The 25,183-nt window shown below is 38.9% G+C and overlaps 1 protein-coding gene across 1 annotated transcript in view; it reads left to right on the forward strand.

Moving 5' to 3' along the window:
• The window catches only part of EML6 (EMAP like 6), a 275,854-nt gene that overhangs the window by 167,931 nt on the left and 82,740 nt on the right, over positions 1 to 25,183 (forward strand). Inside the window, exons 13-17 of the mRNA XM_087863403.1 lie at positions 709 to 815; positions 4,062 to 4,180; positions 6,265 to 6,451; positions 8,536 to 8,641; positions 15,853 to 15,946. Of these exons, the coding sequence (XP_087719529.1) occupies positions 709 to 815; positions 4,062 to 4,180; positions 6,265 to 6,451; positions 8,536 to 8,641; positions 15,853 to 15,946 (613 nt within the window). The remainder of the gene's footprint in view (positions 1 to 708; positions 816 to 4,061; positions 4,181 to 6,264; positions 6,452 to 8,535; positions 8,642 to 15,852; positions 15,947 to 25,183) is intronic.

The following is a 25,183-nucleotide window of genomic DNA, read 5'->3' on the forward strand; positions in this document are numbered from 1 at the left end:
GGTGAGACAGCAGGGGGACAGAGTAACCTTGGGAGTAGGAGTTGGCTCCAAAACGAAGTTCAAAGAATGGTCCACAATTGGGACCAGTGTGTTCCATTTCAGTGGATGTGTAGTTGTTCTATTTACTGTGATGCCAGCAGAAATAATCAGGGAAGAAAATTTAAAACCAAGTGAGGAAATGTTTTCATTAGGAGAGTTTCTGCAGATTTTGACCATGGCAATTACTGCCACTTAGTAGACATGGCAAAATGCTAAGAGAATATTTACTAAACAAAGAGGTTGGATTTCCTTTTGATCCAGGCTTCATTTTGGTAGAACCTTTCCCTGACCTTTTCTTTTTTCTTTTTTCTTTTCTTTTCTTTTCTTTTCTTTTCTTTCTTTTTGTTTTTTGTTTTGCTCTTTTCAAAGCAAGATTTAAAACTCAAAGATTTGTGATCTTCTAAAAGTGTGGAAATGAACTCAGTCTTGCAGGGGCAGGTGGGGGGGGGGTAGTTGTCCTTATCTGTTAATGCTCCTGAAAGGAGTGTCCTGAACTTAACCAAAAGATGGGGGAGAAAAGATGTTTTAAGAACCTACATCGAAGGAAAAACTGTGGTATGGTGATTTTTAAATTTACTTTACTAGACGAAAGGAAATATTTTAAATAAATGTATAAGCTCTCTTGGGTCTCCGAACTTGGCTTGTTTATCATGGGTTGTGTTTCTGCAGAAGGTGGCACTGATTCCTACAGCGAAGAATCTGATTCAGATTTATCTGACGTGCCGGAATTGGACTCTGATATTGAGCAAGAAACTCAAATCAATTACGATCGTCAGGTCAGTAAGCAGAGAGCCCTCATAACAAATGCCTTATAGCCCAGAATGTCTATCTCATTGGATTTGGACATCACACTAAAAATGGCTGGTACTTAGGCAGAAGAGAATCAAGATAAGAATAAGGAAAATCATCTGCCTCTTGTCTTCAAGTACAGATTGAAAATAAGGCCTTTACCCATTCACATTATTAAAATTTTTTAAGTGGAAGGTAGTAGCCAATTTTAAAACTGAACCCATGACAGTTTTCTGTCTCTCTAGCACCTACAACTTTAAAATATTTTTTTGCAGAAAAATATGCAAGTAAGCTATAAAATTTTTCATTTTCTTAACAGATCCTGAAAGCATGTGTTTTCTTTACAGAATTGGTAGTCCCAGAGCCATGGTAGTTTACAAGTGAGCTGATGTCCTGCTTTCTCTCTTAACTCACACAGACCGTTATGAAGACCATTATCCATTTAAGTAAAGTAAAAGCCCAAATACAATACACATGATCTCTCCAGTCAGAAATCACCTCTAGTAGAAAAGTTGCACAATTACAATCAAATTGGGTCCCAGTTTTTTAAAAATTGACACTTCATTTTAGTGCTAAACAGTGAGTTTTGTTAAAGAGAGCCATTCTTCACAGGAATCTGGAGACTCGTCCCCTTTTCAAGGTTGATAACTGTAGGTTTTCTGTTTTCTTCCTTGTCATTTCATGAGTCTGTGAAGCAGACGCTGCACATGAACATGGAGAATAAGATTTCAGGTTTCAGACACAGCAACTGTCAGTGTTGCCCATGGAAATGTTCCATAGAGGCCGGGGGCCACTGCCGTGTATCACGTGTCTCTACGGGGCCAGATCCTGTGCTTTCATACACCAAATCCCACAGTAACCTGAGAGGTTAAGTACTTTGCCCACGTCCGTATCACCCGTAGTATTAAGATAAGAATGCGGATCTGGGCTTCTCTCCAAAGTGCACATTCTGTGTATTGCTTGGCTTTGCCTCTGCATAAGCACTGAACATTTCCAGATGATGACTTTTTCCACCCTATAATCATCGCTCACTGATTCCATGTTTGAATATTAGTTAGTACAAAGTCAGTCCAACTGATGGTTTGGGTCAACTTCTTGACGAAATCAGCTTGACTGTGCAATGTATTATGCAATAAAACTAAAGGTGAGGATTGAAAAGAAATTATTGTGGAAATATGCACACACACACTAAACAATGTTATACCCTGATATCAAGGGGAAATGGAATTAAAGCAAAGTGAACATAAAATTTAGGGGGAAAAAAACAATTTCCTTTAGTTGGGAGTTTTGTATTTAGTAAAAAGGTGCTAGTAAAAGAATGAAAAGGCTTGACTGTACTGAAATCCATGCCTAGGATTTATATATTCTCCTTGGCATCTTATTGTCTAAAGCTTTCATCTGTATTATTTGATTTATATTATATTTTGTTGCTGAATTGCTCCTGAGCAGGAAGTTTTATTCTCTTCTACAAATGGAAATTTTAGGTCCACAGAGGTTATGAGACTTGTTCAAATCAGCAGTAGAAATGCCAAGACCAGAATTCAGTTCTCTTGAGTAGTTGATGAGCTGAAAAAAGCATCATGGGCTCAGATGGATAATTAACTTTAGCTTTTACAAGCTTAGTTCATTGCATCTGCAATAGACAAAGCAGTAATGAGGTATCTTCTGACTTCCTTTTTTTTTTTTTTAATTTTAAAGATTTTTAGTTAAATCCTAAACAGAGACTTTATTATGAGGATATATAATTTTTCAGGTACATAGCTTTATCAAATGAAATTTTTCCTTTATGAAGATGAACAATTATTAATAGATTTACTTTGTTTTGAATATGTTAAATTGATATCCCTAGATAGTAATACATGATAGAGAAACAGCTTACTTTATATCTATATTTAGATTAAATTATAGGAAATGTTCTCTGAGTCAGCAGCACATTTTAGGTCCTAGGTTAGGCCAAGAGCTTTGGTCTAAATCTCAGAATCTGATCTGTCAAGATACATGAGATCATGAACAAAGATACTTCCAAAGAGTGATCACCATGATTCATGAGGTCGGCATTTTTCAAATGTCAGAATCATCAAGAGATTTCTCACCCTAGAAGAAATCATAGCAAAACATTTTATTTTTATTGATAATTTATTGAAGAATTTCCTTTATTTACTGGAAAATTATCATATTTTCTGAATTATTTAAACTCAAGATGATCTCGAATCCCAAAGTTTTAAAAGGTATTTCAAGGTAGTTTTGTTCATTAGAAAGTAACCTTCATTCTCATGTCTTATGTACTTGATTTGGTTTATCTTTTCAAAGAACCAACTCTTAATTTGTTCATCTTTTCTATTGTCTTATTCTTTATTTCGTTTATTTCTGCTTTAATCTTTATTATTTCCTTCCTTCTGCTAACTTTGGGCTTAGTGTGTTCTTTTTCCTCGTTCCTTGAGGTATATTTTTAGGTTGTTGATCTGAGAGTTTTCTTTTTTCTTAAAGTATATATTTATAGTTACATACTTTCCTCTTAGAGCTGCTTTTTCTGTATCCTGTAAGTTTTGTTATGTTGTGTTTCCATTGTCTTTTGTCTCAAGATATTTTTTTAAATTTTCTTCTTGATTTCTTCTTTGATCCATTCGTTGTTCAGAAGTGTGTGGTTTAACTGCCACATACTTATGAATTTTCCAGCTCTCTTCCTGTGACTGATTTCTGCTTTCATACCACAGTGGCCAGAATACTTGATGTGATTTCTATCTTCTTGAATTTATTGAGACTTATTTTGTGGCCTAACATCTGATGTATCCTGAGAAGAACGCATATCCTGCTGCTGAAGGCTGGGATGTTCTAGATATGTCTGCTAGGTTATTTGGTCTGCAGTGTTCTTTATCTGCTATTTTCCTATTGATTCTTTGTCTGGGTCATTATCTATCCATTGTTCAGAGTGACGTCTTCTGCAACTATCATACTACTGATGTTTATTTCTCCTTTTAGTTCTGTTAGTATGTGCTTTATATATTTAGGTGCTCCGATGTTGGGTATGTATTTAAAATGGTTATATCTTCTTGATGAATTGGCCCCTTTATCATTATATATAATGACTGACTTTTGTCTCTGGTGACCATTTTTAGCTTCTCATGTTCTCAGAAACTTGATTGCCTGCAGTTAAAGACCTCCTGAGAATGCCAAGATACTAAGATTTTTGAAACCTGGAGAGTCTCAACTAAATGTTTCTGCTATGCTTTAAGGTTTACAAAGAAGATCTACCTCAGCTAAAGCAGCAAAGTAAAGAGAAAAACCATGCAGTGCCCTTCCTCAAAAGAGAAAAGGCTCCCGAGGACAGCTTGAAACTCCAGTTCATACACGGGTGGGTGCCTGTCACCAGCCTTATCAGCAGACCATTGGGTCCCCTCTTCTTGGTGCTGTCCCACTTCAGGCTGGCTCTTCTCTCCAGTGTGTATTGACCTGAAGTTAATATTAGAACCATGATTCTCTGTCCGGTTGTCTCAGGTGATGTTCTGTGGCCATAACAATGTGTATGTCTAGATTTTTCATGCTTCATTAACTTCATATGCATATGTTTCTGCGCCTCATTGTTACCGCACTCTGTTCTCTCCCCCATCCCTGTTCCTGTTACCCCCATATCTCCTGCTCTGTTTAGCTGGCTCCACCTAAGACAGTATTTTCTTGAAACGATTTTGCTCACATGTGCCCACAATTTTGAATTTTAAAAATATAAGGTACAACCTTCCACACTTCAAGTTGACATCTAAAATTTTTCAATGTAAGGTTAAATGATTATGAATAATTTATTATCTAGTGCTTTATAAATACATCATTTAAGGGGATCAGTTGGAACCTAAATGTTATAGATATTTGATTCCCACCGTCACCAATTAAAAAAATTCCTGCTACTTCTCCCATAGAATTTGATACTAATGTAGTGTTTTTATGCTTGAAAGGCTTTTCTTGATCACCCTATCATACTTTTTGCAAGGAAAGAAATGTATATAAGCGCAATTTAGATCTAATTCCCTGTGATCCTAAGTCTCTCTAACTTGTGTTATCTAATATGGTATCCACTTAATGCCACTGGGCACATGAAATATGGCTAGTGTGAATTGAGATGTGTTTTAGGTGTAAATGTAAAACACCGGATTTCGAAGACTTAGCATGAAAAAAAGAATGTAATATATCTCATTAAAATGTTTTATATTGTGGGGTGCCTGGGTGGCTCAGTCGGTTATGTGTCAGAATCTTGATCTCAACTCAGGTCTTGATCTCAGGGTCATGAATTCAAGCCCCACGTTGTGCTCCACGCTGGGCATAGAGCCTACCTAAAAAATGTTTTATATTGATTACATAATAATACTTTAGACACAAGGGGTTAAATGTTCTTAAAATAAATTTGATCTGTTTCTTTTTATCTCTTTTAATGTGGAAAATTTTCACTTACCAACATGGTTTGCATAATATTTCTATTGGACATAGCTGCTCTAAGTGTTCATTCTTTTTTGGATTGAAGTTTTGTTACAACTATTAGTAGTACAAAGCTTATCAGTCCAATATAGACACAAATTCTAATAAGTACTTAATATAAACAATTTTATTGGAAAACAATTTTAATAAGATTTTTTTCAGTGAGTTCAGATATATATACACATATATTACTGCTAGAATGTGATAGAGTTTAGTATTGGTTCTATTCCCATTTTTTTGTTTTTTAATAGTTACAAGCACTGAGAAAGCTTACTCACATAAATAAGTAGATGAGAAAGGAAACAATTTTATCGTAGCAACCTTACTCAGTTCTTTAAACTCCTCTTGCAACACAGATCGGTATATCTTGTAATTTTGATACATCACACGAAAATATAGTTTAATGATCTATCACTTGACAATTCAATTAAATCACTCTTCAATTTTGTTAAAAGCAAAGTATTGGAAATCACTTGACTTCAAAAGAACTTCATATCTAGTTATTGGAATTGTTCATTTTCAACATCCACACTTGGGTTTGTTTTGGTGTTTCTGGAAAGTTCGAGGCTCCAGGGTAACACACCTTAGTAAAATTCTAGGTGGACAAAAGGAATGACTTTCTAATGTGAGAGGAAGGTGATAGAGAAAGGGGAGGTGGGAAGGGAAAACCTGTACCTCCTCACAGGTGTGTTCTTAGACTGGCCACTTTTAAGAACACATACAATAGCTGAGGATCTAAAAACAAATTCTGTTAAAATTATCAGTGCACATTTGCCCTTTAGCGAGTCCTCACACGCCCTCAGAGATCCTCGTGCCCCTGTTGAAGATTACCGTCCCAAGCAACTCTGGAGACACCCGTGGTTCTACTTGTGCATGACCATATCAATGCGATAGCTTTGCCTTCTCATCCCTCCTGCTCTGTTGACTCACTGTCCATTCAGCTACTGTGCATTTCTTGGACCTGTGCTTCAGTTACAGAGGCTACGACTGTAGGAACAATCTATTCTACACGCAGACTGGAGAAGTGGTCTATCACATTGCTGCAGTTGCTGTTGTGTACAACAGACAGCAACACTCCCAGAGGCTGTACCTGGGACATGATGATGACATTCTCAGCCTGACCATCCATCCAGTGAAGGACTACGTGGCCACCGGACAGGTATATAGCTCTCCTCTGAGATGGGGCCTAGCCAAAAAGAGAGAGGATTTAGTTTTGAACCCAGTTTACATACTGGTTCAAGAAATACTTGATAGAAACAAACATGAGGGATGTGGCTGAAGATTCAGTGAAGACTGGGTCATGTCGTGATGGTGGGAGCATCACCCAGGACATTACAGCACTGTGGGAAGCCTTGAGGGATTTCATCTGACATGATATCAACGAACAGGATTAGCTAAAACTGAAATAAGTTCCATGAAGGCAGTCTTACTATATTTTCTTCATCACTGTATACCCAGTACTTACTATATCCTCGGTAATCAATAAGTTGAATGAATGAACCATCTTTTAATACTAGCAAAACATTTAGTGAACAGTTATTTTTGTAAAACTTAAAGCCATGAATTTTGACTAATTGATCATTTTATATTTTAACCTTTCAAAAAATTCTATCAGAACCATTTTGGAATGCCTGAACTTTGGATTGAACCTGTAATTGAAAAGCTACTCAAAACAGAGCCCTGTATTTAGTCATTTTGTGCATGCAGAGAGATAAAGTCAACTTCGTAATCAAAAAATCCGTTAAACTCAGATTTATTAGCTTGTGGCAAAGCAGTAATGTTAACAGTATTTTCAGTTTTGTACTCTTTTCTTCCAATGTATAGACTACTTTTTTGTTCAGTTTTGTCATGAGCTTTTAACTGTAGGTAAGACTTAAACGGATTCTCAACATGTAAGTGGCAAATTCAAGGAAAAACATGTGGTAGGAGGGTCAGAAATTAACATGAAACAAGTGATTCTGAGACCCAAATATAGGTGGTAGAGAAGTCTTTGCACAGAATTCCTAGCCTCGTGTTCATGAGATCAGTGGTGAAAGTGAGGACATGAAGGGAGTCAGTCCCCAGAAATGTGCATTTTGGGGAAGGAAAGTCCATGGCTTTTATAGAATTTGTAAAAGAATTATAGTCCTTCAAAAGAAAAATGCCATTAACTGACATACTGGTTTGCTACCAACTGTATATTAAACCATCTCTTCTGAATTAGCTGACATGGTTAAGTTTCTTACAAGTAATTGATGACTACTTTGCATTTTTACATTTCACTCTCCTCCCTCCCCTTTGTATTGTTCTTATAAACAGATGATGCCTGGTTCATGAGTATAATAACCTTCCTTTGAAAAAAGGAACAGAAATTGGTTCTTTTCATAACCCCCTGAGGAGATACCACATTCCTTCCTGCAATGGCTGCGAGGCAACCCAGTGACATATCAGTACACCAGGAGCCACTCCAGGGGCAACTGGGCCCCCACACACCAGTGTGGGAGTTGGCTGGATTCGGCTTCGCTACGTGCATGCTTTTATGTCCCGTTTTCTCTTTTATAGTCATTACACCCAACAGGGTTCTTTTTTCCCTTACAATTAAGTGGGGAAAACCACTTTGCTATTAAAATTTTTTCTGTTGTTGGGAATTAGTGGGGGAGAAGTTTGTATCCCCTCAAGGAGAATCTGCCTTAAGAGCAGGTAAGTCATGAAACTTATTTCCCAGGGGAGAAGCAGGGCCAGGCCTTCTTGGGATGAGTGAAATAATTGAGATGGTGACTTCCGTGACCAAGAAGTGGAATTGTATGTGGAGTTGAGAAGGCAGGAGAGAGAAATGTCGAACTAACCCAAAAAGCACAGTGGACATTTGATTTGGAGTTTTAAAGTACCTTCCCTGGGAGCCATGCACCAGGTTAGGCTGGCCTGGCACCCAGTGTGATGCCCACAATGAGCCTGTTAGACTCTTTGTGCCTCTGTTTTCTCAACTGGAGAATAATGGCGTCAGACCAGATGATTTCTAAGAGTCTCCCACTTTGCAAATGTGTGGTTTGGGATTTCTTTTTTTTTTTTAATAATAATTTTTTATGATGTTATGTTAGTCACCGTACAGTATATCCTTAGTTTTTGATGTAGTGTTCCATGATTCATTATTTGGTTTTGGATTTCTGAGCAGCGCTTGACTCAAAGGAGCTCTGAGAATGACTCGTGGAAATCATTCCTGTTAACATTTATGAGTAGTTAATAACACCTGCCCTGTTATTTAAGGTTGGAAGAGATGCTGCTGTTCACGTGTGGGACACACAAACTCTAAAATGTTTGTCGCTATTGAAAGGACAACACCAGAGAGGCGTGTGTGCGCTCGATTTTTCAGGTAAGCATCCGTTTCCCACTGAAGTCATTGATGGTTCTGCATTTACTTAGGCCCAGGTTTTTCGGGTTTTGTTTTTGTTTTTACAACCTCCTCTTTAGTTCTGTTTGTAATGAGCTAAGCCCTCGGTGTGTCAGCTACCCAGTCTCAGACCGGAAATCAGACATGCGAATACCTCACACGAAAAATGTGGCCTTTAGATGACACGTCCTTTCCTGGCCCTTCTCGTTTCCTCTCTCCCAAGTCATTACCCAGAGCTCACACTGTGCTCTGCATTAGTTTGAGCGGTTTGAAGTCCAGAGCATCTGTTGCCGTAGAAAGTCTTAGTTGCAAATGTCTGGCAGTGACTCAGAACATCCATTTCAATTTTATCTCACCAAGTAAGTGGGAGTACGGCACTTGCAATTTAAAATATCAAGAACTAGAGGGAGGGCTGCAAATTCTCTGCAAAGGGCCACTTCACAGCACTTGTGTTTTAGAAATTTCATGTTGAAAATAACAGAGCTGGGTTTTCCATCTCCTTAAGTTTGAACACAGTGCTTTCAGAATACTAACTGATGAATGTAATTTCCTTTACTGTGAGGCCGTTTCTTTAAGCTTGAATGGAGAATGAGTCACCAAAGATGTTTTCACCTTGAATATTTAATCCCAATTGTAGAAGTTAGATATAAGTAGAAAAAATTATAAACTTTCGACTGAAAATTGATTCTATAATTTCTTTTTTTCTAAATTCCATTCGGATGTTTAATATGTGTAGTGTGTGTGACGTTAATCATGCAGTTCGATGACTCCACAACGGCATTCTCTTTCCCATGTCGCCGCCTCTGCTTTCCTCGCTCAAGCCTGACTCCTTCTCATTTCTGCGCTGGTAATCATGCTGGACTCTGATTCCATTCCCACTTTCTCCAGTCCACCCTACCCAGTTCTGGAGTCTTCTGGGAATGCAGTTACTTTGCTACCATGTGGGCTCCTCTTGGTTGGCTGACTCGGGGCTGAGCCTCCGTTGGACATTCGTGGCCTTCCATGATGTGGCCTCAACCTCCCTTTGCGGTGTTTCCACCCACTTAGCCGTTCATGTTCCCTTATGTCTCCCTAGCTGTAGAACTGGAAGGCATGGCTCTCCTTCTTTTTGCCTGTGTCCCTTTGCTCACGCTGCCATGTGTCCGTTCAAGTCCGACCATCCTTTAAGATCACCTTCCAGGGAGAAATAACCTGCCCCTTGTTCTGCATCCCCTGGCCCGTGGTAGTCATTGTTCTTGGCTGCCTGTTGGGGTCCATGTGGTACAGTCGCTGTTTGTGCTCGTGCCCTTCTCATACGATCACCTGCTCGGCCAGCGGAGCCCGTCGCTCTCCTCCCCACTGCGCCCGTGGCAGTGCTGCCGACGCAGAAGCGACTCCGAAACTGTGAAGGAGCGAGTGAGGTTTTGCCTCCTACACTTTGTCTCTCCTGTCACTGTTACTACTAGAACTTCACATTGTAAACCATGTTTGGGTGAAAATGATCTCTGCTTATTTTTTGACCTACGAAGAAACATGGGGCAGTGAGGGGGATTCTTTCGTGACCTGCACATCCTCACATACTGGAAACTACTGTACAAATCCGAACTGCTGTATCGTTATTAGAGGTTATCTGAGACTTTCTGTGGTTATTGAACTAGTAAAACTCCAGGCTAAAGAGTCCCTACTCCACACTGGCAGGCACGTGAGGTTGGGAAGGCATGAGTACGAGGCAGGGAGAGCAGTTGGCATGCCACCTGCCTGTGGGAAGCCTGGATAACACACCCAGTAACAGCAGATACAAAGTCCTAAACTTCCAGAAGTTGGATGGGCCTACAGTTTTAAAGTATGTGTCGTATGTCCCTGAGAAAGCAGTAAAATCTGAAAGGAAACCATAATTTGAGTTCAAACTCAAGTGATTCTCTTCCAAGGATGTGAATGAATTTCTTCTGCTTTTTTTCATGGCTCTACTCCTCAGTAGCTCAGCTGCACTTTTCCTAAAATTAACTGAGCTAGCCAATACATATGCACATACTTAATACAAAAATTATATTACTAAATATGCTCTAGAAAAGTAGTAAGAGACCCATTGGCAAAAATAAATAAAACATAAATATGTATTAAATTATAGAGAATCTAATATATGCATATTTTTGGCAACATTAAAAATTGACACTACAACTCCAGATAATTTGGCACCATATAATAAAAGCTGTAACTCAAAATGACAAGTAGGTGGACTATGTGTATTTCATACATCTTTCTATGTATCAAGTTAAGTGAAAGAGAAAAAATACAACTCAAAATAGCATCTATTCACTAATTTCCCCTGGAAATATGTGTATATGTATTAACATATAAGCAGAGTGGCAAGAAATTAGAATAATATAAATTGAATTTAATAATCATTAGAATATTTTTTCCGTAGAATTAATTTCTTGGTTTTTAAATTAAGATACATCTAATGTCTGTTACTTGCATACCTTTAAGGATGGGATTCGAGGAATATTGATTAAAGATGTTGAATAGAGATGAGTTAGTAGCAATAAGCTGGTCCCCAGTAACTTGACCTCTGTATTTCTGGGAAGTCCTCTCTCCCCTGGGCCTAATAGTTTTTGAAGAAGGAAAAATGAAGAGATTAAGTGAACTTCGAAATCTTTCCTCTGTAAGGCAGCCCCTCACATCAATTCCCTAGGGAGAGAAACTAGATGCTTTAGAAAGAGGTTGGGAAGCTGATTCCGTCACTGCTTCTAATTCCCACTTAGGGCAAATAACTATTGAGATATGAAATATTCTCTGCATAAAAAGGATATTTCAGTTTCAATAATATATTCTCTTGCCCAGATAACTGACTGGGGAGGAGCCATATCTGTTCAGCAAACGTGTTATTTTTGATTGCGGAAAATTGCATTTGTCTCAGAGTTCAGGTAGAATGATGATATATAAGTGGCAGAAAGGAAGCTAGTTGGTAGTTTTAGGAAGCACTGCTGCTAAGGACTATTCAGGAAGACCTTTGACTAGTAGCTCTTGTGTTTGAGCCTTCTTTGCCTGTGTAACCTTAAAGGAGACAAATGATGGCGGGTGGCTCTTCTTTGTGGTCTCTGTGGCACCTCCAGAAGGTGTGAGCAGAGGTCTTTTTGATCTCACTTATATTGGTAGTACTTTGTGTGATGATGACAAAACTGAAAGCCCTGAATCACGTTCTAGACCAAGAATGAGGATCCAGAAAGTTTGGTGGTATGGTGGGGGTAAAAGTCAGACGTGGCAGATCCGGAGCTAGAACCCAGGTCTCCTGCCTCAGTGCAGTGAGAAGGCACCAAGCCTGGGGTTTTAGGCTGGCAAGAGCTATGCCAGGAGCTCTCCCCTCTGAGTCCTCTTGCCTGCTCCTGCCTCTGCCCTCCATTAGGGCCAGTGCAAACTTGGAACAAGAGAGTCATACCTGGAGCACTCAGTGTCACCCCCTTTACCCAAAGGCAAGTGTCTCCAGCTGCCCTGCTCCCACTTGCCAGTATAAAGGTGGAATGGGCATGGTGGTACACAGAGGCTGCCACAGAACAGCCCCCAGTAAAAAGAGAGCCCTGTCCTAGAACAGGCCTGAAACACACATTTATGGACTAGGAACAGGAGCAACTCTACCTTTCTTTTGAAAAGTGATAGAAAAGTGAGTAGCTTAAGTCAACATGCCAAGAGAGATTACTTCAATTTCCCTATTGAACCACATGAACAGGGCACCAACATTGGTCATTACCTAGCTGGTGGCACCATCTGTGTCCCTCAGGACCCCATATCCATCCATCTCTTACGAGCCAGTTCATTTGGGGAGGTGTTGTGGAGGCCTGATAGTACATTGGTCTCTTATCAGAAAAAGAAACTGTCATGGAAATACAGAGCAGGCAACAAATGTGAAAACTAGACAACAAATAAGCAGTCATACGAGGAGTTTAGATTAATCCGTTCTTGCTGCTGTTGCAAAGCAAACAAAAAGACATTTTTAATGAAAACCATTTCTTAAAACATAACCCATAACTCCATGTAAACAAGAAGGAATGAATTTACATTCTGTCACTTAATTGAGCAACTCTTTGCTCTGTGAATTCATTACCACTGGCTAGGGAAAATGGAGCCATCTTCGATTTTGTGCTTACGGGACAGAAGGTGCTTCCACACGAATAGAAAACCAGATTAGAAACAAAGTTTCAGCCACATAAATTTTTTTAGTTTAATATCCTACTCCTATTTTAAAAAATCTTCACTGAATAATACTGATTTCCACAAGGGCATGTCTAAGACTAACTGGATTTCTCTATGCTCAATTCTGAAAATCTATGCATTTTTTATGAGCCCTGAATGCAGGGACCAACTTGTAATCATCTGAGTAGAAATTTTCTCTTTCCACTATGCCCTTTACCATTGACATTAAGTGCCTTAGAATTATTTCTGGTCTGTGTCACGGAATATCCATAATTAATACATACTGTGACTGGAAAGATTTAAAAGGACATTACCTTGACTCTAAAAATGTGGCTAAAAATAAAACTCCAGCTGGTCAAGGAACAATGGATCTTCAAAGTGAAAGCCAAGTCTCTTTGGGGGACGGTGGAGGAGGGCGAAAACTGGGAAAAGATAAAAAGGTGGCCAATTATATTTCCGAACCACATGGTATGCAGAAATAGCCTATACCTGCAGAATTTAAGAAAAGGTCACTATCCTAAAGAAGAGGTATGGTTGTCGAGGAGCATCTGGGTTTGTACTGTTTCTTCATTTCTCCTCATAGTCACGAATTAGGGAGAAAGGAATAGAATCGGGAAGACAAGCTGATAGAACGTTGAGGAAATGCTAATAAAAAGCCAAAAAAAATTAATTTACCCCGAGACCTTCTTCGAAAGACACAAAATTTGAACCATCATTTTAAATGTGTGGATTCTTGCCTTCTAAGGATGTATTACTATAGCTACACAGGTTACAAAAGGAAACACAAAATTGTAGACTTAATAAATGGGAAAAAAAGAGACACTGAATATTAGTGCCATGTTTTTGAAAGAAATCATTAAAACAATTAAAATTTGTGTGGTTAGATAACATAGCACATTATCTTTCCCTTCATACTACCATACACACTTTTTTAAAAAAAGATTTATTTTAGAGAGTGCATGCAAGCAGGGGGAGGGGCAGAGGGAGAGGAGAGAAGCAGACTCCCCGCTGAGCGGGGAGCCCCCTGCTGGGCTCAATCCTAGAACCCCGAGATCATGATGTGAACCTAAACCAAGAGCCTGAGGCTTAACCGACTGAGCCACCCAGGCGCCCCCATACACACATTCTGTCTTTATCTCCTCCTTCCTCTTCAGTGTCACCAGCATTCACTGGAAACTAACTTAGTGGGAGGATCACAAAGGAAATGTGATATGATTACTATAAGCCTTAGCAGAGCTTATAATCTAACAAAGAGAGGAGAGAGGAAGCTCTGATAAATAATAAATAAATAAAATCACCAAAATACGGAGGCATATTACTATAGAAGCAGAACCAGGCCGTCCCAAGAGGTATGGAAAGAGTAATGTTGGTAGTGAGTAGGAAGCCACTATCAGTTCCCTCTCCCAAACATTTAGAAAGAGACCTTGCACAATTTAAAGCCTGGTGATAGTTAAGGAACAATGGATTTGGAAGACACATTTGTTTATCATGACCATGTGATGATAATTTAGCTCTTTTGGAAAGCATGAATGTCTCATCTGATACTGAGCCTACTAGCTTGAAAGGGTTCATGTAACTTTCAAATCCTTGTCTCATACTTAGTAATAGTCCAGGATTGAGTTGGATTTGTTTGCTAAGCCAGGCTCTTCCTTTCTCTGATTCTGCTCCTGCCTCTGGAGAAGGAAGCGTGGTAGCTTGGGGGACGATCTGGCACAAGGAAGGGCACTCACAGGTTGGGCATTGGTTAGCATCTGGGGAGGGTTGCCAGATTTAGCAAATCGAAATATGGGAAGCCAAATAAATTTTTAGTACAAGTATGTTCCATACAATGCAAGTGGAATAATTAATTTCAATAATGCATGGGACCTACTTATACTAAGAAATTGTTCGTTACTTATCTGAAATTCCAGTTTAACTAGGTTTCCTTTATTTTAGCTGGCCACTCTAATGTGGCCTGCCTTTGAAAATACCAGTTAAGACCCTGGGTGGATTGGGGAAACAGTTTATCAGATCCTTGTGCTTCTTTGCCTTCGTGTTGTGGGGAAGAAGACATCTGCTAAACTAACTGATAGTGAATCTGGCCACCCATCTCCCTGTCAGCACAGAGCTAAGGTGAAATCATTGAGTCCAGACACTCCTCCTGTGAATCTGGCTTGTGAGGAGGAAGGAAGGGAAAGACTTGCTAACTGTATGGCTTCTTTGGTCTTGAAGGGGAAAAAACATATTAACGATTTTTGATTTTCAATTTAATTACATAGACAATACATTTTAAGTGTTTTTCTTTTTAAAAAAACAACCCAAGGGTCTACATTATAGTAGTCATTCATGGCATTATAAATAATATTGAATACTAAGGGAAAATGTTCACCATACAGCAAATGAAAGAAGATTAGATAATAGTACGTTCATTATCATCCTGGTTTTGTTTTTTAAAAGCACATTTATGTGGAGAAACTGACAGGATATACACCAAAGGTAGGCCTAAAAATTGGGATGATTTCTAAATTTCCTCTATCTATACTTTCTAAATGTCCTATAATAAGCATAGTACATTTGAAATAGGGAAACTAAGAGATTAAGATTTTTTAATTATATGTCAACTTTTGAAAGAAATTTTGAAATTAAATTTAGTTTCTATAATGCTCTTATCTTGGAGGTTTAAATAGAACCCAGTTTTTTAAAGCTGAAAAGAGACCGAGTCACAAAGCCAAACGGCTCTTCGAGTAAATGTCATGAGATTTGTTTGTCATGAACTAGACAAGGTCTTTGTGATGGGAGGTGTCTCAGGCTGGAGTGTTAGGTCAGTGATTTAATCCATCGACCAGTTATGACGCATTAAGAAGCTCAGCTCTTATTAGAGATGCGTTTCATTCAGCGAGGTCCCACTAGTACGCGATACTCCTAATGCGCTGCAGCCTAAATCGTATTCGTAACACCCACTTCATATTTGTCTTTACAGTGTATGAAATGTTTTGGTTTTTCATTGAAGAAATGAGTCATTTGCCATTTGTGTTGTTTTCATACAGCTGATGGAAAATGTCTGGTGTCGGTTGGTTTAGACGATTTTCACAGTATTGTGTTTTGGGACTGGAAAAAGGGAGAAAAGATAGCCACCACAAGGTAAGGCGGTGCTGAGGTCGTGCGGCCTCCTGCTGATTCTCTCGCTCAGTAAAGGTCAATTGTTTTCATTTTCTGGTGAGATTTCATCTTCAAACTCAGATGGAACTCGCATGGAAAGCTTAACACCTAAGCAAAAACCTACTGCAATATTTCATGGGGACAAACCCGACTTCGAGCAGTTAATGTTTGTTTCAGGGAACTGGAAAATCTCGAAACCCTTTCCAGAGAGTTACTCATCACTTCACTTTTAGTAATATACACATTGTCTTTATTAGAGCTTTTGTAGCACTAGACAAGCAGCTTTTTGCAGACTTGGGCCTCGCCCCTTGTTTTTCGACTGTCTTTGCATCTGGTAGAGGAGTGCCAATGTCACTGGAGTCAGAAGTACCATTTGTCATGAGGCTGTGTCATGCTGGAAAGGAGTCCCCATCGTGTGCAACTGCCGCTCGCTTTCAAAGCAGGCAAATTGTTTCCCTAATCTCCCCATCTTATAAATAGACTTTCCAAGACTGACTGCTGTTTATAGACCACCTGTCCTCCCTCACCCCAGCCTCCCTGCCTGCTGAATCAGCCCAAGGTCTGAACACTCCTTTCTACTCTGACTTACGTTGGGCTTAGCTGTTTGCCGGCTGCGGTCAGAGGTCAACATAGTTGGCAGCCCAGGCCCGTTGATACAATTTGCTGCCCGAGACAGGTTATCAGCTTACCTCTCCACTAGTTCTTCTCTACACGAACCAACTTCCTTTCTGTCTCGCGGTATAAAGTCATTTTTAAGTTAACGTCTTTGAACCCCAATATTCACTTTGTAAATTAATATTTCCCTTCATAGTATTAAATAGGAAGAAAGTTTTTTTTGGCAATTTGATTTAACAAATGAAGATCTGTAAATTGCTGGGGACTCAGAGCAGGAGCAGATGGAGCCCTGAGGACTCCAGCTGACCATCTTAGGAGAAAACAGAAGATTTTCTGATAAGTGCTATTAAGATGAAATTCTTGGCAGCAAATAACAGCTCATCAATCTGCCTGCCCAAGTGTGCTTTCTTGGCCTCTCTAGTATTCCACACCGTTTTATCATTCCCTGCTAGTACTCAGATTCAGCTCTTCATTAGAACTCTGGCTTTCCCTTTAGACGAATACACTGAATTTTAGTTTAATATTTCTGATAACTGCAACGCAGATTATTTCAGGCAAAGCCCATGTCTTCATTTCAAAAGCAACAGAAAAGCAATTTTCCTGCTAGAAAACCATCTGCAACCTTCTGTGGCTCACCTGTTGTGTGCCAGAAACATTCTTAGAAACGGAAGAAAGAAATACTTATTAAAATTTTAAAGGTACATATTTTATATGCTGGGTAGTGTTACTTCTGTTTAATTAACACAAAGCGACTTAACACCATTATGTTAGTAACACACTTTATTTTTGAAATTGCTCCCAAGCCTTATGTCACATTCGCAGAACAGGACACCTGCAAAATTGCCCTCCAGTAATACTTTTGCAATTGTTAACATTAACCAGTGCTCTTTCTAAGGAGGAATGTGAAGGATTGCCAAAGTTCTTTGAAGACTACTAGGTTTTAAAGTAATAAATAGGTAAATATTTACATAAATTGCTCTTTACATAATAATATTTATATAAATTTATATAATTTAAATAAGTATAAATATACAAATAAATAAAAACTCTATGGCCTTCAGTTACATATTTAGGCAGATAGAAACCTTAAAAACTGGGGCATAGGGGCGCCTGGCCGGCTCAGTCAGTAGAGCACGCAACTCTGGATCTCGGGGTTGTGAATTTGAGCCCCACATTGGGTGTAGAGATTAAAAAAAAAAAAAACAACACAAAACAAAACTGGAGCATGAAAGAAGTGACAACGAAAAACAGGTGACAGTTTACTGATGATACCTTACTGGCTTCAAAGAGTCTTCCTAGCTCCTGAGAAGTCTTGATTTCCTCTCAGGATGGCTGACTCAGTGACACCCCTCACTTTGTCCTTCTGTGTCTCGGTCGTGCCAGTGGTGGGCCCGAGCCAGGCTTACGTGAACCTGCTTCTGTCAGCCTGCAGTGCTCTGGCCAGACGGTGTTCTACAGTAACCCCTACCCCCCAGGATGTGAGAGCCGCCCATGGAGGGACGGGCAAGTCAGGAGCCACGCCGTGTCACCAGCTGACGCCCAGGGCTGAGGCGTGCCACCTGCATTTGTGAAAATGCCTTACTGACGCTCCTTTGTTCTCAGCTCAGAGAAATTCGGGATTGGCATGTGGAGATCTTATAAGATCTCTCTGAGGCTTAATCCAATCTCTGAACAATTCTTCTGCCTCTTTGGAATTTTCATGAAAGATTTCAATCACCTACATTACAAATGAATTTTTTCAGTCTTTTTTTCCTTTTGAAGGTTGTTCAGATTTTAGGGTTATATACAAGTAACCCATTGAATAACCAAAGCCAATCTCTTATGGGCAGTAGTTAAGTCACCTAATATCAGTGTCAGTCAGAGAAGAATAGTGAGATAATCAGGTGCCTCTGTGTCCCTTTATTTGCATTTCTAATGCACCAGTAACAGGACTGTGGGGGACAGTGACTAATTATTCTTGACATGCTTCATCTTGAAAGTGTGAATAGTAGGCAAAAGGGACAGTTATCAAGGTGTCTAATGAGAATACTTGCACTGTCAGCGTGACATACTTGTGCTCCTGGAAAGCTCAGGGACGAAACGTAGGCCCAGGAAGGGCAGGTGTGCATAACTGCGGAGTTTGTATTTCCTCGTGAGCTTTGTTGCTCAATTTATTATAGGTCCCCACCCTTACATGCATTTAGGGAATGTGATAAAGTCTCCTGCAGACCCAACTGGCACCTTTCTTTCTTTTTTCACTTTCCTTTTTAAAAATGTGGATCTCTTTTTTTAAATCACATTTATTGCTGTTTTCTCTATTTTCAAAATAATGCATGATCATTATAGAAAAGTTAACACAAAAAAAACACCCAGAGAAAAATGAAAATCATCCATAATTCCGTTACCCATGACATAGCCGACATTTTAGCGTATGTTCTTTAGTATCTATTGTTCCAGTGTTCTTATCCATTTTTATTCATATGTGAGATATTCCACATATGGCTCTGTAACTGGCTTCTTTTTTCACTCACCAGTATGTCCTCTCACTTTATTCTTATTATTCCCTGGCTTATTCTGTATTATTATTCTATATTGTAAGCTATTTTATTTATTCTTTATGGGGAAGTGTTTTCCTTTTTTATTTTTTTTTCCAATTTTTATTTAGATTCTAGTTAGTTAACATACAGTGCAATGTTGGTTTCAGGAGTAGAATTCAGTGGTTCATCACTTACAACACCCAGCACTCATCACAACAAGGGCCCTCCTTAATGCCCATCACCCATCTAGCCCATCCCCCCAAAACCCCTCCCTCTATCAACCCTCCGTTTGTTCCCTGTAGCTGTCTCTTATGGTTTGTTTCCCTCTCTCTCTCTCTCTTCTTCCACTTGCATATGTTCACCTGTTTTGTTTCTTAAATTCCACATATGAGTGAAATCATATGGTATTTGTCTTTCTCTAACTTATTTCAATTAAGATAATACACTCTAGTTCCATCCACATTGTTGGAAATGGCAAGAGTTCATTCTTCTTGGTGGCTGAGTAATATTCCACCGTGTGTGTGTATACACACATAGCACATCTTTATCCATTCATGAGTTGATGGACATTTGGGCTCTTTCCATTGTTTGGTTATTGTTGGTAATGCTGCTATAAACATTGGGGTGCAGGTGTCCCTTAGAATCTGTATTTTTGTAGCCTTTGGGTAAATACCTAGTAGTGCAATTGCTGGGTAGTTCTATTTTTAGCTTTTCAAGGAATCTCCATACTGTTTTCCAGTGGATGCACCAGTTTGCATTCCCACCAACAGTTTGTAAAAGGGTTCCCCTTTCTCCACATCCTCACCAACACCTGTTGTTTCCTATATTGTTAATTTTAGCCATCATGACAGCTGGTAGGTGGTATCTCATCATGGTTTGATTTCTATTTCCCTGATGATGAGTGATGGTGAGCATCTTCTCATGTCTGTTAACCATCTGGATGTCTTTGGAAAATGTCTATTCATATCTTCTATCTATTTCTTTTTTTTTTTTAAGATTTTATTAATTTATTTGACAGAGATAGAGACAGCCAGTGAGAGAGGGAACACAAGCAGGGGGAGTGGGAGAGGAAGAAGCAGGCTCACAGCGGAAGAGCCCGATGTGGGGCTCGATCCCATAACGCCGGGATCACGCCCTGAGCCGAAGGCAGACGCTTAACCACTGTGCCACCCAGGCGCCCCATATCTTCTATCTATTTCTTAACTGCATTATTTGGTTTTTAGATGCTGAGTTTGAGAAGTTCTTTATAGATTTTGGATACTAACCTTTTATCAGATATGTCATTTGCAAATATCTTCTCCCATTCCATAGGCTGCCTTTTAGTTTTGTTGGTTATTTACTTTGCTGTGCAGAAGCTTTTTACTTTAATGAAGTCCCTATAGTTCATTTTTGCTTTTGTTTCCCTTGGCTCCAGTGACGTGTCTAGTAAGAAGTTGCTATGGCTGAGGTCAAAGAGGTTGCTGCCTCTGTTCTCCTCCAGGATTTTGATGGTTTCTTGTCTCACATTTAGGTCTTTCATCCATTTTGAATTTATTTTTGTGTATGGTGTAAGAAAGTGGTCCAGTTTCATTGTTCTGCATGTTGCTGTTCAGTTTCCCAATACCACATGTTGAAGAGACTGTCTTTTTCCATTGGATATTCGTTCCTGCTTTGTTGAAGATTAGTTGAACATGGGGCGCCTGGGTGGCTCAGTCAGTTAAGCATCTAACTCTTGATTTTGGCTCAGGTCATGATCTCAGGGCCATGAGTTCAAGCCCTGCTTCAGACTCTGCGCCAAGCACGGAGTCTGCTTGGGATTCTCTCTCCCCCATGTTTGCACATGCTCGCTCACTCGCTCTCCTAAAAAAAATAAAATTTTGGTTGACCATATAGTTGTGGGTCCATTTCTGGGTTCTCTGTTCTGTTCTATTGATCTGTGTCACAGTTTTTGTGCCAGTTCCATATTGTCTTGATGACTGCAGCTTTGCAATATAGCTTGAGGTCGGGAATTGTGATGCCTCTGACTTTCCTTTTCTTTCTCAGCGTTGCTTTGGCTATTCGGGGTCTTTTGTGGTTCCATACATAGTTTAGGATTGTTTGTCCTAGCTCTGCAAAAAATGCCAGTGGTATTTGGTAGGGATTGCATTAAATGTGTAGATTGCTTTAGGTAGTAAAGACATTTTAACAATGTTTGTTCTCCCAATCCATGAGCATGGAATGTTTTTTCTTGTGTGTGTGTGTGTGTGTGTGTGTGTGTGTGTCTACTTCGATTTCTTTCATCAGTGTTTTTTGTTTTCAGAGTACAGATCATTGACTTCTTGGATTAGGTTTATTCATAGTTATCTTACAGTTTTTGGTGTATTGTAGGCTATTTCAAATCTTTTTTGAAGATGGGGTATAAATCAAACATTCCTTCACTCTTCCAAGCTGTGAGCTACTGCCACAAAAAAAGAGAACACAAATCACACACAGGACTGGGCTCCTAAGCAAATGAAGTGTTCTGAATAGAACATTTGGAAGCCAGGTCACCTGTGTGCAGATGCTCCGGACTTCTAGAAGAGACGGATTCCTTCCCTCTTCCCCTGTATTTGCCGATGGAGTTTACAGTGTGGCCCTATGTGGTGAATTACTTACAACTCTGGCATGAAGAATCACCCTTTATTAGGGCAGCAGGACAGTCTTTGGCATTCTTATTTCCTGCTTAGGACCTGAAACTCTTTCCATTTTATTTTTCTTACGCAGTTATAGGCAACTACCCTACAGATTTAACAAGGGAAAAATGGCAGGAGCATCCATGAATGTCCTTTATGTAGATGTTGACATTAACTAACATTGACCTGCCATCATTCATCAGTGTAGAACTTTAGCCACAACAGAAAACACACTGGTGTTTTTATGACATCAAGAAATTAGATGAAAACTAAAAAGTGCTCTCAAAATAACCCATTTTTCCAACTATCTAAATTTTTGGCATTGGATAAACACAAAACAGTCCTCTTTTCTGTGTAGGAAATGTAATTTGTTATACCTGCTCTCAGTTTTCATGTCAGTTTTCTCTAGCATCTTCCCTCTAAAGTTATTATTAATGACTTAGTATCCATGGGGATTTTCCTCCAAGCAAGAAATCTTTGGACGCTTAGTGTCTTTTATGGTTATCTGGTCTATTTCTCATCTTGGTGTTAAGCACATTTTCTCTTCTTTCATATCTAAACTTTTATCTCTCTGTCCTAATTGTTCCTGATAACTTCCAGTGATGCATCTTGGCCCTAATGTCCATGAGTCCCTTTGGACTTACAAAGAAACGAAGAGAGAAAGTTCAAACATCAATTCCTCTCCTTTCCCTGCCTGTCACTGTAGGGCCCATGTAATGGGCATGGAGATGCCCTGTCCTGTCCTTTGAACTTATTATGGAAAATTTCAAATTACACAGAAGTGGAGGAAATAGCATAACAGACTCTCTTTCACCCAGCTGCATCATTCTACAGATGGTTCAAATCTTTCCCCCTCATTTTTTTCTTTTACTTACTTTTTTGCTAGAATAATTTAAAGAAAATTTAAGACATCATGTCATTTGGCCTATATATACTTCATTAAGCATTTCTAACTTAACATATTTTTATTTTATTATTTAATTGAAGCATAGTTGATATACAATATTATGTTAGCTTCGGGTGTACAACATAGTGATTTGACATTTATATACATTTTGAAACACTTACCATGATAAGCGTAGTTATCATCTGTCACCATCCAAAGTTCTTAAAATATTGACTGTATTCCCTGATATACTTTTCATCCATAACTTACTTATTTCATAACTGTCAGGTTGTTCTTCTTAATCCCCTTCAGCTGTTTTGCCCATTCCTCAAACCCCATCCCCTGTGCAACCTCCAATTTATTCTCTGTATTTATGAGTCTGTTTCTATTTTGTCTCATTCGTTCAATTGTTTTTTAGATTCCACATGTCAGTGAAATTTTATGGAATTTGTCATTGTCTGACTTAGTTCACTTAGCATAATACTCTCTAGATCCATCTATGTTGTTGCAAATGGCATGATTGCATGCTTTTTAATGGCTCAGTAATATTCCTCTGTGTGTGCGTGTGGGTGCGACCACATCTTCCTTGTCCATTCATCTAATGGATGAACACTTGGGTTGCTTCCATATCTTGGCTATTGTAAGAAATGCTGAAATAAATATATGGGTGCATAGATCTTTTGGAATTAGTGTTTTTGTTTCCTTTGGGTAAATACCCAGTCATGGAATTACTGGATCCTATAATATTTGTCTTTTTAATTTTTTGAGGAAACTCCATACTGTTTTCCACAGTGGCTGCACCAATTTATATTCCCAACTGTGCATGGGGGTTCCTTTTTCTCCATATCCTTGTCAACACTTGTTATTTCTTATGTGTTTGATAGTAGCCATTCTAACTGTTGTCAGGTAATATCTCATTGTGGTTTTAATTTGCACTTTTCTGATGATGAGTGATGTTGAACATCTCTTCATGTGTCTGTTTGCCATCTGTATGTCTTCTATAGAAAAATGTCTATTCAGGTCCTCCACCCATTTTTAATGGGATTTTTTATGGTGTTGTGTAATTCTTTATATACTTTGCATATTAACCCCTTATCATATATATCATTTGCCAATATCTTCTCCTGTTCACTAGGTTGCTTTTTTGTTTTGTTGATGGTTTCCTTTGCTGTGAAAAATCATCATCTTCTCCTTTTTTTTTTTTTTTTTGGTTTGCCGCTGGTAAGTTTGTGTGTGTGTGTGTGTGTGTGAAAAATCTTCTTCTTTTCGTGTCCTGATAATTTATTTTTGCTTTTGTTTCTCTTGCCTGAGGTGACATATCCTTAAATATGTTGTTGAGGTCAATGTCCAAGAGATTGCTGCCCATGTTTTCTTTTATGACTCTTATGATTTCAAATCTCACATTTTGGTCTTTAATCTATTTGCATTTATTTTTGTGTGTGGTGTAAGAAGGTGGTCTTGTGTCATTCTTTTGCATGTAGCCCTCCAGTTTCCTCAGCACCATTTGTTGAAAAGGCCATCTTTTACCAATTATAAATTCTTGCCTCCTTTGTTGTAAATTAATTGACCATATAGGCATGGATTTATTTCTTGGATCCCTATACTGTTCCATTCATTTTTATGTCTGTTTTTGTGCCAGTACCATACTGGTCTTCCCCCTCACACACACACACACACACACACACACTGTTTCGATTACTCTAACTTTGTAGTGTGTCTTGAAATCTGGGATTGTGATAACCTTCTGCGTTGTTCTTTCTCAAGATTTCTTTGGCTATTCAAGGTCTTTTGAGGTTCCATGCAAATTTTAGGATTATTTGTTCTAGTTCTGTGAGAAATGGTATTTTGGTAGGGATTGCTGTCAATCTTTAGAGTGCTTCGGGTACTAGTGGACATTTTAACAATATTAATTCTTCTAACCCATGAGCATGGTAAGTCTTTCCATTTGTTTGTGTCATCTTCAGTTTCTTTCATCAGCGTCTTAGAGGTTTTAGAGTATAGGACTTTAACCTCCTTGGTTAAGTTTAATTGTAGGTAACTTATTCTTTTTGGTACATTTATAAATGGGATTGCTTTTCGTAATTTCTCTTTTTGCTAATTTGTTATTGGTGTTTAGAAATGCAACAGATTTCTGTGTACTGATTTAATATCCTGCAACTTTACTGAACTCATTTATTAGTTCTAATAGTAAGGCCATATATGAAAAACCCACAGCTAACATCATACTGAATGGTGAAAAACTGAAAGCTTTTCCTCTAAGATCAGAAACAAGACAAGGATGTACACTTTTCCACTTTTATTCAACATAGTACTGGAAGTCCTAGCTGCAGCTGTCAGACAAGAAAAAGAAATAAAAGGCATCCAAATTGGTAAGGAAAAAGTAAAACTGTCACTATTTGCATATGACATGATCTTGTATATAGAAAACCGTGAAGACTCCACCAAAGGTTCCTCCATGTCTTCTCATGGCTTGATAGCTCATTTCTGTTTATCACTGAATGATACTCTGTGGTCTGGACGTACCACTTTAGTATTATTTTATTTATTTATTTACTTATTCACCTGCTGAAGA

The sequence above is a fragment of the Ursus americanus genome, chromosome 7 (genome assembly GCF_024610735.1).
Source record: "Ursus americanus isolate L20-20 chromosome 7, mUrsAme1.1.p, whole genome shotgun sequence".
NCBI lineage: Eukaryota > Metazoa > Chordata > Mammalia > Carnivora > Ursidae > Ursus > Ursus americanus.